This window comes from Sinocyclocheilus anshuiensis, unplaced genomic scaffold, assembly GCF_001515605.1.
Source record: "Sinocyclocheilus anshuiensis isolate Anshui unplaced genomic scaffold, SAMN03320099.WGS_v1.1 scaffold4075, whole genome shotgun sequence".
In the NCBI taxonomy this organism is placed as follows: domain Eukaryota; kingdom Metazoa; phylum Chordata; class Actinopteri; order Cypriniformes; family Cyprinidae; genus Sinocyclocheilus; species Sinocyclocheilus anshuiensis.
In genome coordinates, this window is record NW_015554322.1 from 1 (window position 1) to 17471 (window position 17471).

Below are 17471 nucleotides of genomic sequence, written 5' to 3' on the forward strand. Positions count from 1 at the left end.
CAGGGCTATACTGACTGATAGTAAAGCAGTCTCAGTTGAATGGCCACTGCTGAAACCTGATTGGTTATCGTTCATTTGGTCATTCTGTGAAAGAAATGTAACTGTGTCTATAAAGGTGTAAACCAAATGGTCCATTCCATTAGAATAACAAAGGAACAGCATTCCTCAGGAACGTCTTGTAGATTAATGGTCCATTCCATTAGAATAACAAAGGAATAGCATTCCTCAGGAATGTCTTGTAGATTGCAGGATCTCCAGCGGGAGGTCCTAACAGTATCTGTTGTTTGTAGCCCTTTTGTCTTTAGGTATAAAATTCTATCCCACAGACAGAACTTTGGGAGAAGCTAAGATTCTTACAAGGGTTAAGATTGTTTGAAGGATGGCATGCTAACATCACTATTGAAGAACTGCTACCCTCTTCAATAAATTCTTCTCCCCACAAAAATTGTGGTCAGTAAATAATTTTTTTGTATTAGAGAAATCTAGTACATTGGTGAGCCACCCAAAAGACTGCTAAGCAAAAATTCAGTAAAGTGAAAAGTAAAGTGAAAACGAAAAAAAAATTCAATCGGTTCACTCCGAGCAGAATCGATATTTTAACGTTTCTGTTCCTACGTTCCTCTGTATTAGGCCTATACCGTTCCGAAACCGGTTCGGGTAGAAGAAATACCGGTTAATAACATTGTTTTTTTTAAAACAATTTTCTTTGCCTATAATAATAATAATAATAATAATAAAGTACAGCGTTTTCTTTACTCAAAAAGAAAAAGAAAAAAATAAACAGGAAGAGATCTGGTAATGTTAGCCTAGGCCAGGGGTAGGCAAGTTCGGTCCTAGAGAGCCGCAGTCCTGCAGAGTTCTTTAATTATTAATAAATTAATAATTAATTAATTAAAACAATCTTTTATTGTACTATTGAATAAAATATTATTTAATTATCAAAGAAAGAAAAAAATAATACCATACCATAATTGTAAATGCTGCGATACTGTGATGCTCAAATTAATAAATTAATAATTAATTAATTAAAACAATCTTTTATTGTACTGTTGAATAAAATATTAGTTAATTATCAAAGAAAGAACAAATTAATACCATAATATGGACTATTGTAAATGCTGTGATACTGTGATGCTCAGATACTGTTATTTCCTTCTCACATTGCTGATTTCACCATTAACTCTTCACCTGAACAGTTTATGTTGCTGTATATGGTATCATTGTAATCCTTGACCATCAAAACATAGGGGTAGACACCTTTTCTGTGTTACCACGTTTGGTTCAGGAGATATAACACAAAATACATAATTTGGTTATGGCGGAAAGTAAAATAGTCGCCATGGCAACCACGAAGTGTTTTTGCGATGGCTCCATTTCTGAAAATGTTCAGGGCCCTAACCTGTACAATTGTACCAAGTTTCATGCTTTTATGAAAAAGTGAACATATCACCTCAAATTTTGCACATTTCACCTGGACTATCACTGTTTTGTCCCAGGAACTTTTTTCCCCCCAGACCTGTTACTGTCTGCGTTTCCATCGCGGTCTAACTTACTGAGAAGATTAGGCAAATTGTCTGGTGATGTAGGTCTGCGCGCGTTTCTCAATACAAAGTACGCAAATTTCGGACTTGCATCCTCGGTAGTTCGGACTTCGCAAGTTCGTCTCAGGAGTATGAACACCCGCGGACAGGACGACGCAAGTCCGGTAATTTCAGTCAGCTCACCTTGGCTACTGCAATTTTCCTCACTGTATTTACATTACGGCGAAATATGATATCAAACACCACTGCCTCTTTTTGGTTCCATTTAAACATATTAATAGCCGCAGAAATGTAGTTCAGGGAAAGTACATAAATTACAATGAAACAAAATATTATATCAAAAAGTATTGCCTCTAGAATTAATAGAATAAAGACCAAAGATTACCTGTTAGATTTACCCAAAACGAATTATATCTTATGTTTAACCACTGCAGAGACATCAGAGCCAGCGGCAAATGTCAGAAGGACTAGCCGAGGTGAGGCTGCTCTCGTCGGGATACATGAGCACTGAGCGCCCGCTGATCGCATGGTGGTCACGTCTAAGGCTGCGTTTACACTGGCACAGAAAAAATCCGATCTTTCGCTCACATCTGACACAGATCGGAATTTGTTGCACACGTGTAAACACAAAAACCCGCACTAGATCCGATATTTTTGCATCAGATCTGAGCCACTTCCAAATGTGGATTTTAATTGGATACACATCTGATATCTGGACATCCTACGTCTAAACACACATATCCGATTCTCCACAGAACTCCTAATGCGAGGGCGGCACGTTTGCTCATAAAGATTTTTAATGGCGTTTTAATGCCGGCGTGCTGTCTGCGCTCGCCACATGTGTAAACAAAAACCCGCCCGAAATCCGATTTTTTTTTTATTTTTTTGCATCCGATCTGAGCCACTTCCAAATGTGGATTTTAATCTGATACACATCTGATATCTGGACATCTGACCTACGTCTAAACACACATATCCGATTCTCCACAGAACTCCTAATGCGAGGGCGGCACGTTTGCTCATAAAGATTTTTAATGGCGTTTTAATGCCGGCGTGCTGTCTGCGCTCGCATTTTATTGGGATTGAAACTTTTTATAGGTAAGAAATTGCACATTCAGGAGCTGGTTTTCAACCCCCGCCCAGTGAATTTTGAAAATACAACAGCTAAAAGCTACATATATTTCTCAGCAATGAGGTGATAACTAAGCAGTTTTTGTAATTAAACCGACAAGCTTGTTTGCGATGCTTCACAATCGCTCGCTCGCACGTAGGTGCATGCGTTCTCTCTCTCTCTCTCTCTCCTTAATTCGAATTCATTTCAATAAATATCATCTTTATTTCACTAAAGAATTCGGCGAAGCACATTTTCAAACAGGCGCTGTCTTTATAAATAAACTGCAGATTTGAGTTTTAAACAACTACATTTTCGCCTGAAATACTCTTAAAACAACATTTCATAACACAATAACAGTAATATTTAAAAGAAAAAATACGCGAATATGGTGGTTGAAATACAATGCTGCGTGAACTCAACCAATCAGCATGCTCAGCGCCCAAGTCCCGCCCCCGAAAGTTCCGGACCTTTGAAAAAGTACTACCCCGCGAGCAGAGACACTTGCCTTGTCCAAATACCCACACTTGCGGTCTTTGCACTTGACCACTTGACAACTTATAGGACGTATTTCCTGTATTTGGCAGTGAGGAAGAAAACCGCAAGTGTGTGGTGAACTTTTCATTACCTGATGGGACACACTTATAGTGTTGTAAAAATGCAAGTGTTTACATAGCTTAATTTTAATTTTAAATACTTTGCATTTTAAAATCAACTTCTAAATGTCAGTTCAGTAATCCCTATAACATGGCATAATTTTAATTTGTGGTGCTTCTAATTAAGTGATAAAAAGCAGTTGCAAATGTTGTACAAAATAAATATCACCACTACTCATCTTTGCACCAATAAAACGTAAAAAACAAACACTGTTTTTTCTACCAAATTATATGTAATATCTAATTGTTATATTAATATTTAACTTACATTGGAAAGGTTTCCGTGACCTCTCGCGAGATCTCGGCAAAGAGTCTCACGATTTATTTCCAGAACATGATGCATGATGGGATACACTAAGCCTCGAATAGTGCTCCAGAGCGTATTCGAGATAGTGTGGATTTAGTGTGCGTTAAGGGCACTGTGCTTTGGCGTTTTTAAGACCTGGGACAGTCTTGCGCACTTACTTCGTGTCGCGCGCACACGCTCTCAAGTGGCCAAGACCGCAAGTGTGGGTATTTGGACAAGGCATTTCTGAGGGGCACATTTTTACCCAGAAATTTATTTAGATCCTGGTTCCTGCGGTGGAAACACACTGAGTACCGGCCCAACGTCCCTAGTTCCTGGGGAAAGTTCCTGCGGTGGAAACAGGGCTAAACATACCGTGGTTCGGAACCAAAAACTATAGGTGTGAACACAAACCAGCGGGGGCAGGGAGAGGGGGATCAATCGAACTCGGGCTCGGACCAAGCAATTGAACCAAGTGTGAAAGCACCCTAAGATATGTGTTTCTGAATAAATAAAGCAGTAGTTGTTGTCATAAAATCACGAGTCTGTTTTGATTTAAAGGTCAGAAGCTATAGTTTACATCAACAAAAATCACAAACACTATACTTGTAAATTAAATAATTTAATATATACAGATCTATTAATTAATATGTAACATTTTTGTCTTAAAAAAAAAATTATTATTAGCTAGTTCTAACAAATAAGTTTTTGCTCAAAACTAACCAAAGTAAAAATAAAAAATTTCTGCACAGGAGAGAATTTGTCTTGTTTCAAAACAAAAGGAAATATATATATCGGTATCGGTATCAGCATCGGCTATCAGCCAAAATGATTTGAAAAATATCGGCATATCGGCAAAAATCTAATATTGTGCATCCCTAGTTGTGTGCAGAACATTTTTAACAAAGGGTAAAACAGTTTAACCCAAGACCGCAACTTTTACAGAACACAAAACAAAATGTACTATGAGTGATTTCAATAACAAAAGACATAAATGATCGTCTGAGGCTTGAACGGAGGAGTATGTATGTGTGTCTGTGTGTAAATGAATGCGTGTGTGAGGCAGTCTTAACGAGAGACACCCTTCCAGTGCCAGGCATGAGACAAAGCTGACTTCACATACACACAATACACACACACACTCTAGCTCAGCTTCCTGTCACAAAACTGCAGTGTGCATGTATAGATTTCCTTGACATTGTGTTATCTCTCTTCTTACATAGGATATAATGAATGGAAATATGAGTTTGAGTTTGTGTGTGTTAAATGATCACGTTTGTTGGTGTGTGTTGTATGTACATGTTGGGGAGGTTGTGGGAAGGCTGTTAAGATTTATTAATATTTTTAGAAGAGCAATGAAGCCTAATGTGACAGGAGGCGATAGGAGAGAAAGTAAATGTCAGCCCTTGTTCACATTTACCCATAATGCACAACTCTCCCCCAAAGTGACAGAGACTCATCTATAATGCACAGCAGATTTAACAGATTCTCTCACACACACACATGTCTTTGGACTATCTTTCCTTTGTTCATTCATACTCTATTTTCTATCAAAAGAACTTCTGAGCTGAATTTAGGACCACGGTTCAAATTAAACCTAGCAATTAAAACACTGTGATGATTTCCCTTGCACACTCTTTTCTCTGTGTGTCAGTAAAATCAGCCATAAGACAGTCGGAAAGAGTGTCTGAGAGAGAGCAATACATTTCTAAAAAAAAGAAATAAAAAAGCAAAAGAAAAAGAAGCATGTCAAATAGAATAAAAAAAATTAAATGAATGGTTCCTCCAAATGTAAATATTTGTCATTATTTACTGATGTGGTTATGACATTCCTCTGTGGAAGATTATTCTGGAGATTAATATCCTGGCTTTTCCATAATAAAAGTAAATCAGGACTTGGGCTGTCAATCTCTAAAATGACAAAAATTATCATAAATGTGTTTAGACAAACGGTGCAAAACACCAAAATATTAGCTGTCTTTGAAAATCTTCCGGTCCGTTGAGCTGTATGTTGAAAACATCTATGTATTGGTGCTTTAAAGAACCCAGAAACCAAAACACTCATCTGAACAACCTATAATGGAACATCAAGAACATTTTAAATCTCCAGAGAACCATATGATTCAATTGTTTGAAGCTGGTCCATTGAGTCAGTAAGAGCTCAAGAACCAGGTCAGTCAGATCAGTTAGACCAGTTTTGTGAAATGATTAACCAATTCACCGAAAAGAGTTTGACATCTCCAGTCTATTTTATTTTATTATATGGAAAAGAATGGCCAGGATGTTTTTCAAAAATTCTATTTTTTTATGTTACACAAGAAAAAGTGTGGGAAAAAGGTGTGTAAATAATAGGACTTTCATTTTAGGGTGAACTGTCCTTTTAAATTTCGCATTTTACCTGCATTCACCCTATCATGGACTAAAATCACATAATATCTATATCTCGACAATTGAATTTGTAACAGCATAATCCAGATTTCTCCTCTTCCAAAATGAGGTGCATTTGCTCTCGCTCTCTCTCTCTCTCTCTATGGTGCAGTGCATCATCAAATCATTACTGGAGAAAAAAAAAAAACATTTCTGCAATTTTGCACCAAGAAATAAGTATATTTTCCACCGAGAATTGCTCTCCCAATTCAGGGGGCCAAGTAGTTAAATCCCCTCAGGGCTGCTATTATGATTATGAGAATTCTGGGACTCAAGAGAGATTGAAGTGGAAGCATTTCAGCTGTCCATTAGGAACTTCCCATCTGGACACAAACCCAGCACAGCTGCAAAGCCTCGGCCTGCAGAGAAGCGAGCAGGGGGTAGATGAGGTGAATTTAGTGGGGAAATAAACAGAATGTGTTTAATATGACACTGAAATGGTCATAGATGTTTTGAACAATGAGTCCAATACAGTCTCAAGGATTTCTGAAATGCTGCACACACACAGAAAAGAGCATCATCTTTTCTTTAGAGTAACACAAGCCTATCAGAGCTCTCAAAGATGTACTAGTACTTTCCAAGCAACAACATCTCATGATCATTTAGTCAAAACCAAAATTACATATTCAATATTAATATGCTTTTCACTGAAAATAAGTCAATAAACTAAAGCAATAACAAACAACACATACTCTTCAGATAAGTCTAAGTCTAAAAGTTAACAGCTGACCATTCATAATCTTATACTGAAAAGCACAGTAGGAAATGATTGATCCACCATGAAAGCAGCCTTATGTGTGTGCGGACCGTGAGAGGTGCATGTCCGCCTGACATTAATGTCAACATTTGTGCATGACATGATAATCAAATTAAGTGTGATGTATTCGATAAGCATAACAAAACATCCTTGAAGATCAGGCTCGGTAAAACTGACCAATCAAAAAACAGATGAGAACAGCCTGTGAATGTCAAGCAGAACAGATTGCATAAAGGGAGCTCACCTAAAAACACTGAGCTGCTTGTTCAAAATGTTGTGTTTGGGGGTTTTCCCCACACAAAGAAAGTAAAACCTGACATTGTGGGAACCATTTTACTGTCCCCATGAGGAATACGGCTCAATTAACATACTAAATAATATTACCAGAAGTGCAAAAAGGTTAATGGGATGATTAGAAAAGTTGTGTGTGTGTGGGTTTACTTGGCAGTACTTTGTCTGGGGACAAAACTGTCTCCAGAAATGAGCTAAATCTACCAAAATCTTCCTCTTTGAACATATGGAGATGACTTTTTAGTTGGAAAGTAAATAAATAAATGTTATTTATATATATAATATTTTTAATAAATGTACACAGAATACTTTTTTTTTTTTATGTGTTTTAAAAAATCCTTCTAGGGCTAGTCTGTAGTAATTATAACAACCTGATCTCATCCGAAATTGTAACTATTTTACAAGTTTTGTATGAATTCCTGTGATTTGATTCATACCAAAACAAAACAAAAAGCAAGTATGAAGATCCACCGCAAACCTCAGTGGAATAAATAAGGAATAAAAAATACAGAACATTGCTGACATTCATTTGTGCAGGTATAAACAAACAAACCCATCTGCAAGAGACCTATTAAACAATTTTGAAGAGAAATCTGAGATTTTGCCATACACTCTGTATAGTCTTGTCCTTAAAGGGAGCCATATTTATCTCTGCTCCTTATTAATTTCAAACAGCCATCCTTAAAAATCTTGTTCCAAAGTTCACATTCATATAATGTGCAACTTTTTAAGTAAATGTACAATCAATTGACAGGTCTGCAGAATCTAAAGCACGCAGCAATATTTGCATGACCAATTAAGCTGCCAGCTTTCCGCAAAGGTCAGTCCCAACAAGGTCATAGGGAGGGGTCGGAGGGTTAAAACACTTGAAGTGTGCAATTAACCTTGTGTGAGGAGAAAGAATGAATGATGCACACAGAGAATGAGAGAGTGAGAGAGAGGGGGATGTAAAAAAAGGGAAATAATTACACTAATGGAGAGGAATTAGATCAGTAGCATTTAGTGGAGAGCTGAGTAATTGAATTAACCGGGTTTTGAATAATTCCTCTTTCATTCTACCTATTTGCTCATTAAATGGATTTGCCATGGATAATTTAACCTTCTTCTCCCAAATTAATCAATGTGGTTGAAACTCCACTTCCGCTGTTGTGGTGCATCACTTATCTGAGACAAAAATCTGAAATCTCTATCCTATTTCATTAATTACACAATAAAAGAAAACAATAAAATACAGCCAATGATGTGATAATTATAGTCTCATCCTTTCCTCCATTCTTTCTCTCTCTCTGTTGCCTTCCTTTGGGTTTTGTCGTACAGCTTGTTGCCAAATTCCACCCACAACCCATGTTTTTATTACCAGAATAAATATAGAATAAGTTTGTAATTTAGTGTTTATTTAATATTGTGAGCTGGGAACATATTTTAGGTGTCTACGAGTGTAGGTTGCTGTATTTTATAATGGCATTGCTCCATATTGGCTGGATTCTGCCACCCTCATTCTTGTCTGCTATTGTCTGTCTCAAACATTGTTCTATTGTTTCTTTCCTCTGCCACACACATATGCATAAACAACACACACACACCACACATTTAGTCCCAACGGGAACAGTCAGATGTTTCTCTTGCCCACATCTGTGATATCTTGTAAACATGAAGATTCTTTGTACACCTGACATGCCTTCGCCTCCCTTTCTTTCAATCCAGTTCCATTCTAGGTTTACTGGCATGCATGATAATTGGAAAAAAGAATTGGAAAAGCACTGGTTAAGAACACACACATCAAAAAGAACAGGCCTACCACAAACAAATGAACAAATGAAATAAACTTATTGACAGTATGTCTGCACTGTTGCTATTTTCTGTTGCAAAAATAGCCTACATATAGCCTAATAAGACGTTTCAATTATAGACAATGGCTATAATTTTTTTGCAGGAGCAACATTAAAGGGTTAGTTCCCTAAAAATACAATTAATAAAATAAAAATGTGTCAGTATTTACTCACGTTGCTACAAATTGTATAAGGTTTTGTTGTGGAACACCTAAAAAGAGAAGGATGAGGGAACTTCCGAGCTCTAAAAACCACATAAAATTACCATAGAAATAATCGTACGACACTATATTCCAAGTCTTCTAAAGTCATACGACAGTTCTGTGTGAGCAATAGAACGCAATTTAATTCGTTATTCCCTGAAAATCTCCCCTTCCGCCATTGAAACCTGCCATATTAATTGTACACACAAACGTCATTACACAAGTATACTATACCATATAAGGAGAAGAAGAAGGAGCGGAAGAAACTGCGCACAAACGTCATTGGTTCTCTCTTGTATCAATGTGGCAATTTGAATTTGAAATGTAAGGAAGTGACCTCTGCAGATCTCTAGGCGGCACGGCCCACCACTTTGAGAAGCACTGATGGCTGATAGGTTGCAGTAGCAGTTTCTTTAACATTCATATTACACATCTTTTAGCTCATATGCTTAAACTGTAAAACCTGTTAATTTCCTACTGTCATAAGTTACTACTCATTATGATCAAAAATAATAAACAGAGAATTGTGTTGCAAATTGCAAATTGTGCAATCTGTTTAAAAATTCTGCTAAAAAGTTTTTAATATGGAATATATAGTTGAATATAGCCTGTCAGACAAAATAACTATTTGAGTGAAAACAGAGAAGAACCAAAAAACTAAGAATTATTTTATTATTATTTATGTTTCGTTGTGGTTTGAAAACTATTTAAATTGACAGAACTGAATAAGCAGGAGACTGATTCATACGTTTTGTGATTTGTGTCTTTGGGGGGAAAAACCCCCAAAGCACATGCAGACAAATTCACAACACACACATTTACTAATAGTTTATATTATTATTGAGATCTCTTCAGAAATTCGACTGAAACTACAATACTTGGGTATTTTTCTCAATAGAAAATATCCTAGACGCACAAGAAAAGTCTCCATTTGCTCTCCCGTTGTTGTATAGGAGATGCAATTGAGATTTTTGCAATATTTTTTTTTTCTTTCCATGCTCTCTCCCTTCCTTGTTCTTCTATGTCTTTCTTCCACCAGAGAATATATACATGAGCACAATTTGTGAGTGTCTTAAAGACAGAAATTAAGTTCCTGTGGATCATCTCCCACCGCAGTATGGAAAGAAACACCAATAATTGTACGAGTTCTTGGAATTCACAGTACACAGTTCAAAATACTCAAAATACAGATTACTAGCCAGAGGTCATCTGTGTTCTCACAAAAATTCTCTATTCATACAAAACAAATGGGGGAATTTATAAGGTGGAATTGCTCAGTGACCGAAGCCAGGAAGGACATATTCTGACAAAAATCTGTTGTGTTCTGATGTCTCTATCTGTGAGTCAAAAACTGTATCAGAACAGAGGAAGCAATTCCAGCTCTTCACATCAATTATGTAAGAAGATAACAGTCAGTAAACACTTCACACAACAAACACTGTATTCTCCCGATACCTCCTTCAAAAACATGACAATATGTGCAAATTAACTCCCATGTTCATCAAGCTGTCAGAGAGTAAAACGCCACCATGTTTCTTCTCATTCTTTTTATGTAAATCCGTCCCATCACGTCAGTCTCAAACCCACAGTGAGTAAATATCATCTGTGTGATTACTCTTCATATGCAATAATGCCATCACACACTGTTTAGCAACAGTGGATTAAAATTAAAGAACGCATTTGGATGATGTCACATTCTGTATTTAATGAACCAAATAAACCCCTGATTTCAACACAGGAGGAGAGCGGGAAATGCTCTAGGTCAGGGGTATCCAACCCTGCTCTAGGTGGTGAGGTGCCAAAGAGGGTTGAGGGTTGAGGGATTGGGACATGACCTTAAATATTCCAGCTTATGAATGCCAAATACATCTGCTTGTGTGTGATAGAGAGAGAGAGAGAGGGAGAGAGAGAGAGGGAGATTTTGGTTCAGGGAAAAAAAAAACATTACAAGAAGAAACGGTTCAAAACGTGCTTTAATGTCTTTGAACAAATGAACATGTTTTCAAAAAGAAAAATTAGGGTGAATCAGTTGAAACGATCAGTAAAATATATTTACATTAATCATAACCCCAGGTATTTGTATCCAGTACTAATGTATACTTTTGTACAATGAAATATTTTTAATGTTAGGGGCTAAAATTAATATAAATAGGTGCTGACTTCTGGTCACTATGAAAATTGTCTTGCCTTTGTGCTCACGTGTTTGAAGAATTCTCCTTGAAAAACTTCTGCAATTTTCTTTTTGAGACTCTGTCCTGTAATTTCTGCATAAAACCATTAGCCTTCCATTTCTGTCCTTGGTTTACCAGGCATCATAACAAACATTTCTTTCTTTATCTGCGGAAACTATCACTGCTGTGCCTCTGCGTTTCCTGTTGACAACTCGGAAATTACTGAATTTAATCCAAATATCATATTTGCCCTTTTTTTTCCTTTGAGTTCCTCTGGTTTTATTTCCTTATGCTTCCAGATGCAAATGAGAAGATCTGCTCATGGCTTGGGAGAGCTAGGAGGCTGAGACTGTATTTAATTATGTCTGAGTTCACATACTGTAGACAGACCATGATCCAATTTAGAGTTTGGAACAGGAACAGCAAATTTTCAGATGCTTTCTTTTCAGGCAAGTTTTCAGAATGATTCTCACCACCACTAATATTTGCAGCCCAGAAAAAAAATTCTGGGTTCAGTACAAATTATGTTCGATCAAAAGCATTTGAGGCACTGTCACAGTCCCCAGTCACCAGTCCATTCACTCTCCTCAGTCGCCAGCCCTGTCCACTGGGAACTACATTTCCCAGCATCCCCTCTGGTCAACACCTGCACTCAGTCAGCCATCACCACACCTACCATAGATGATCTCATCAAGACCTGTATAAGAGCAGTTACTCTCCACTTCTTCCTTGTGTGGTCTTGTCTCTCCATGTATGAGTACTTACCTGTCTTCAGTTCCAATCTTCAATAAGCCCTCACTGTACACCCACCAGCACCTGCAGCAAATAAAGAACTCTTTATGCTTTATGCTAAGTTACAGTGATCCATCAATGGAAGTAAACAGGGGGCCGTTTCTGGAAGACCTAACAACAGAAATGTGAACCTGAATGAAAAGCACTCACATTAATTCTTCTATTAAAACCTGTGCAAGGTAAGATTTATGTCATGTCAATTTTAAAATAATTTTAGGGTTTTAGGTGTTCCTAAAAAGTAGTAAAATTCATTTTTTTCATAACTTTACAGAAAATGGAGAAGTTATTTTTCCCCACATTAAAATAAAATATATGGATATATTAATGAAACGGTGAGTATTTTAACTAGCCTCATTCACTTTTACTGTAAGTGCCTTTTTTAAAGATTTTTTTATTTTATAGAGGAGGTGAGTCAAAATAAAATGGTGGTTATCAACATTATTCCACAATCATTTTAGATTGAGCTTAACTTGTACTGAATGTGGAATATTCCTTTAAAACCACAAACGTTCTGTGTCATCCATACATGAATATCTGTACATCTGTGATGTTTTAATACACCAATCCCGTGCATACCTGAACCATGTGTGCATATTTAGATCTGGGTCAACATTTCCTTCAAAACATCCTTTAGAAAACAATCATCTGGATTCCATTTCTCATGCTTGATGCTTGCATAGCATAACACACACACACACCTATTCAGGAGAGGCACGTTGAGGGTGGCCCAGACCGCAGGTATACACATGCAATTATAATTATAACTGACAAAGAACTAAGTCTCTCAGCTCTCAGTCAGTAGAGTAGGAGTAATAAGGAGCTACAGTACGTGATGTATTGCTGATCATGCAGGACTGGAGTCATGCTGTGACTGCGCCCCTTAAGTCTTAACCCCAGTAAGATAGCCCTAATAAGAATACTAGGGGTCCGCTGATCTATTAACATTATCATAAATAATCTCCACATGCTTATTGCTGGTAGATGACACATCCGGTGGGTTTCGCAGATGGGTGGAGGTGTGCAGCAGATCATACATGCTGTGATAACTGTATTCAATGTATCATTCAAGATTCTGGGAGCAGTATGTCACACAAGTTGGTTTTTTATGAAGCATATGAAGAAAACAAAAGCTCACTCTGTTTATGGAAAGTCCTCTTGGTGAATTTACAAACAACAGACAAATATTTTTTCCTTTTTGATTTCTAGCAGAACAGTGCAGATTCAGTGCAACAAAGTGTTTCTGAAGCATTGAGATTGGCCAGACTGTTGCGCAACTTACTTCCAGGCAGGCCTTGGCCTCAAAACACACCGGAGATAAATCCAAGCAAACATCGTGCCTTTCAACACACACGCACACACAGTTACAGTTGCTCTGGAATTTCCTCATTGGACTTTATCCATTACCAAAACAGCCTCTCTCTCTTTTCCTAAATCTAAACCTCCCACTGAGCTGTGGGCAGGTCACAGGATAATAAATAAATGCCTCTCACACACACATGCTCATAAACAGGCGAGAAACAGCCTAAGTCCCGCAAAGAAACGCCAGTGGATAAAAGAGAAATTACGGAAGAACTAAAGAATAAGAGTAAAAGCTGGTTTTGATGATCACATTGCATTGCCAAACAGCTTTTGGGGATATGAACACCGTTATTGGCACAGACGATTCAGAAAATCTGCAATAAAAATCACACTCTTAGTCAGTGATTTCAACAGTCAGGATCTGGTTCTACAAGACATCAGTGGATTTTTCAGAGATTTTTCAGAGACATTTGTTGATTCTTCTTAGCATATTTTATTTTATTATTTTATTTTATTTAATTTGCTGATTCTTTTAAAAAGTTTTTTAGGATTATTTAGGTTTTAGTTTTTTGCCTTTAGGTTGTAATCGGTGTGTATTTTGCAATATATCAGCCTATGTACTTCTAAAGTAACAAAATAAACCATACATTAACTGGTGCACCCAAATGTACTGTGTGCAGACCATAATCAGATTTGATTATACCATCATCGCCTGTGGTGGCCCCCAATAAAACAAGCATTTAAATAACTCAAGCAGAAATATAATCATCTACAGCCACAGCACTTGTACCAAATCTGAAATGAAAAGTGTAAATAGTGTTCTTTTAATGCACGTTTTTAGTGCAATTTTATTTATCTTACTGTGTATGGTGTCATCTCTTATTTTTTAGAAATGAATGCAGACTCTGTTGCAATGACAGATCTCAGTGAAAAGATGCATAAACCGGAGACAGTGTGCATCTTTGGAACGGGTGATTTTGGACGCTCACTGGGGCTCCGTTTGCTCCAGTCAGGATACAATGTTGTGTATGGATCCAGGGGCCCTAAAAACTCTCTGTTGCTGCCTAAGGGGTCAAAGGTCATGACTCATGCAGAAGCAGCTTGTGAAGCTCGTGTGGTATTCGTGGCTGTGCAGAGGGAGCACTATGGATTTTTGAGCTCCCTGGCTTCAGGTCTTGAGGGAAAGGTGCTGGTAGACGTCAGCAATAATCTCAGGAGGGGTCTGTACCCAGAATCCAATGCAGAATACCTGAGCAGGCTGGTTCCAGGGGCGACGGTAGTCAAAGCCTTCAACACCATCTCTGCCTGGGCACTGCAGTCTGGAGGACTAGATGCCAACAGACAGGTAAAACACACACACACACACACACACACACACACACATAAACACAATTCAATCAGGTGGACAGAATATACTAACAGGCAGGTAAAACATGTAAATATATGTAAACAAGTAAATAAATGTAATATTGTTTCATGCTTCCACAAATCACAAAAATAAACACATTTTGTTCAGATGAAGCAATCAAAGAGCTATAAAATTAGTGAGAGAAAATGATTAAGACCGAAATTCTCATGCACGAGTCCCCAAATTTTTCAAAATGTTGTTAATCATTTAAGCAACAAGTGGCAAAGCACAAAGAAGCTGTTTTGAACAGGGCTGTTTAAAATTGAATGAATCAAGCTTAACAGACTTGTCTCACAAAACAGCCTTGAATGAAGGTGTTTGTATGAGCTTTTGTCATTATAATATAAACAAAAAGACAAATCAGACATGACAAATGGCATACCGCTGCACTTCATATTTGTTGTACTTCATCTCTACTGTAAGGCAGCTGGATGACATATATCATCCAACAAAAACAAACACTGTGTTTCTACACAGTACAAAAGAGCCATTAATGTAATGTGTGTCCATGTCATAATGCTCTGTTTTAGCAGTTCATTGTTCGTGAAATGAGGCAAGCATCTCCCTCTTAGCGAAAGAGTCTTTATGTAGGAAAGTCATATTTACATCAGCAGGTGGTGGTTGAGAAACTGGCCAGATGGAATCTGAGCTCTGGCAAACTATTATTATCGCTATGTTAGTGCATATGTTCTTTGACACCTGTTTGTGTGGTTCTCAATAAAAATGAATTGTCACACACGGCCAAGCAGTCTATTTGTTATTATTTCTCATTTTGATTATAATTTCTTGTTCTTTTTTCTAAAGGCCAACTGTGACAACATATTGTATTGGTTAGGCCCAGACTGCGCATTGCTGTGAACTAAAATTAAATCCCCAGAGGATATTTCACTGCTGTCTGAAACTATTAAAGGTGCATTTTGTTTCAAAAGGTTGTGTAGGTCAACAGAATGGAAACTTGTTAGAATAAGTCAAAAATAATCAAAACACTTGAAAATAATTTGCTGCATGAGTAGTTTTTGTTGTAAGACTTTACAATAAGGTAAACATTAGGTACCATGAACTATGAACGACTTAGGTTACTGTTTAGAATTTACAAATATAGTATTGTTAATTCATAATAAATCAATGTCAATTTAAACTTGAAATCTTAAGAATCTATGAATATATGTAAAAATTAACATTAAATGTGATTAAATGTGCACTATGATTTTCCATTACTTAATGAAAAAAAACATCAATGTTCAAAACTGTGTTCCTGCCTTTACCCTGATTCACTACGACAAGCCTACAGTAATGTTTCCGACCAATCGGGTCAGATTTGGCCAACCAACTATACAAGTAACTTGCTATTTTGTGTTTCAATGTCCGTTTTGTTAGTAGCAGGTGAATGTTAAATAATATTACTTAACAATATATCTGTAGTCTGAAGTTAATTAAATTTGTTTTCTATAACACGTTAAATTGTATACATTGTTTTTCTTCTTCTTCATCATCATTTGATTAGGTACTTCTCTGTGGAGACCGTTCTGATGCTAAACAGCAATTGATGGACATTGCTCAAAGTCTCGGTTTCACTGCTGTGGACAGAGGCTCCCTCCGGGCGGCTGCTGATTTAGAAGATCTGCCCCTGCAACTCTTCCCTCTCTGGAGACTTCCTCTCAACATCGCCATTTGTTTAACAGCTTTCATATTCTTCTACGCGCTCACAAGAGATGTTATCTATGAGCGTGTTACCAATGGTAAAGACATCACTTTTCGAATTATGGTCTCGCTGGCCAACAAGGCCTTTCCCATCGTCTCTCTGGTGATGCTGTCCTTCTGTTACCTGCCGGGCGCGTTGGCTGGATTTCTGCAACTTTATAATGGCACTAAGTACCGTCGCTTCCCTGATTGGTTGGATCGCTGGATGCTGTGCAGGAAGCAGCTGGGTCTGCTAGCACTGGCCTTCGGTTTTCTACATGTTCTCTACACTTTAGTTATACCCATCAGATACTATGTACGCTACAGGATAAATGTCTACACTATATCACTGGTAAGTTAAATACTTTTAAGAATACTATTCTTATAGTTCATTTGCCACCAAAAAGCTCTTTAAAATCAATACGAAATCAAAATTAACTTTCTTGAAATCAAAACAAACATCTTTCCCCATTTACTTTCTTAATAGGCCTACATAGGTTATTACTGGTATTATTGTGAAAATTGCTCTTTCTTTCTTTAAAAAAAAAAAATTCAAAAGCATAAAGAGTCGTCTGCTCTCCAATTGCTCTCGCTGTACTTTGATGTATGCCCAAATCCAAGCGTCTATGCATCTTGAACAAGCCTTGTGTTGCATAACATGTTAGTGAATTTGGGGGCAGCAGGCCTAGATAGGGGTCCGCTAGGGATACGATCCTTTTAGTTTTGGGGATTTTAAATATCAGTGTTTCTCAGAAATCACTTACTGCACATTTATTAAAAATATAATCCACTAAATTTCGATCCTGGCTGATGTCAAGACATATATGGAACGCCCACTTTTTAAGATCCAACAAATTTCTGAGTTAATCAAATTAAGTCCCGCCCTTATTTATTTAATTTTTTTCTTGTTTAAAGGGGTCATATGATGCTGCTAAAAAGAACATTATTTTGTGTATTTGGTGTAATGAAATGTGTTTATGCGGTTTAAGGTTCAAAAAACACATTTTCCACATACTGTAC

At 37.2% G+C, this 17471-nt stretch overlaps 1 protein-coding gene across 1 annotated transcript in view; it reads left to right on the forward strand.

Moving 5' to 3' along the window:
- Positions 1-14229: 14229 nt before the first annotated feature.
- The window catches only part of LOC107671369 (metalloreductase STEAP4-like), a 6459-nt gene continuing 3217 nt past the window's right edge, over positions 14230-17471 (forward strand). The window contains exons 1-2 of the mRNA XM_016464276.1: positions 14230-14708; positions 16276-16803. Of these exons, the coding sequence (XP_016319762.1) occupies positions 14256-14708; positions 16276-16803 (981 nt within the window). The 5' untranslated portion in view covers positions 14230-14255. The remainder of the gene's footprint in view (positions 14709-16275; positions 16804-17471) is intronic.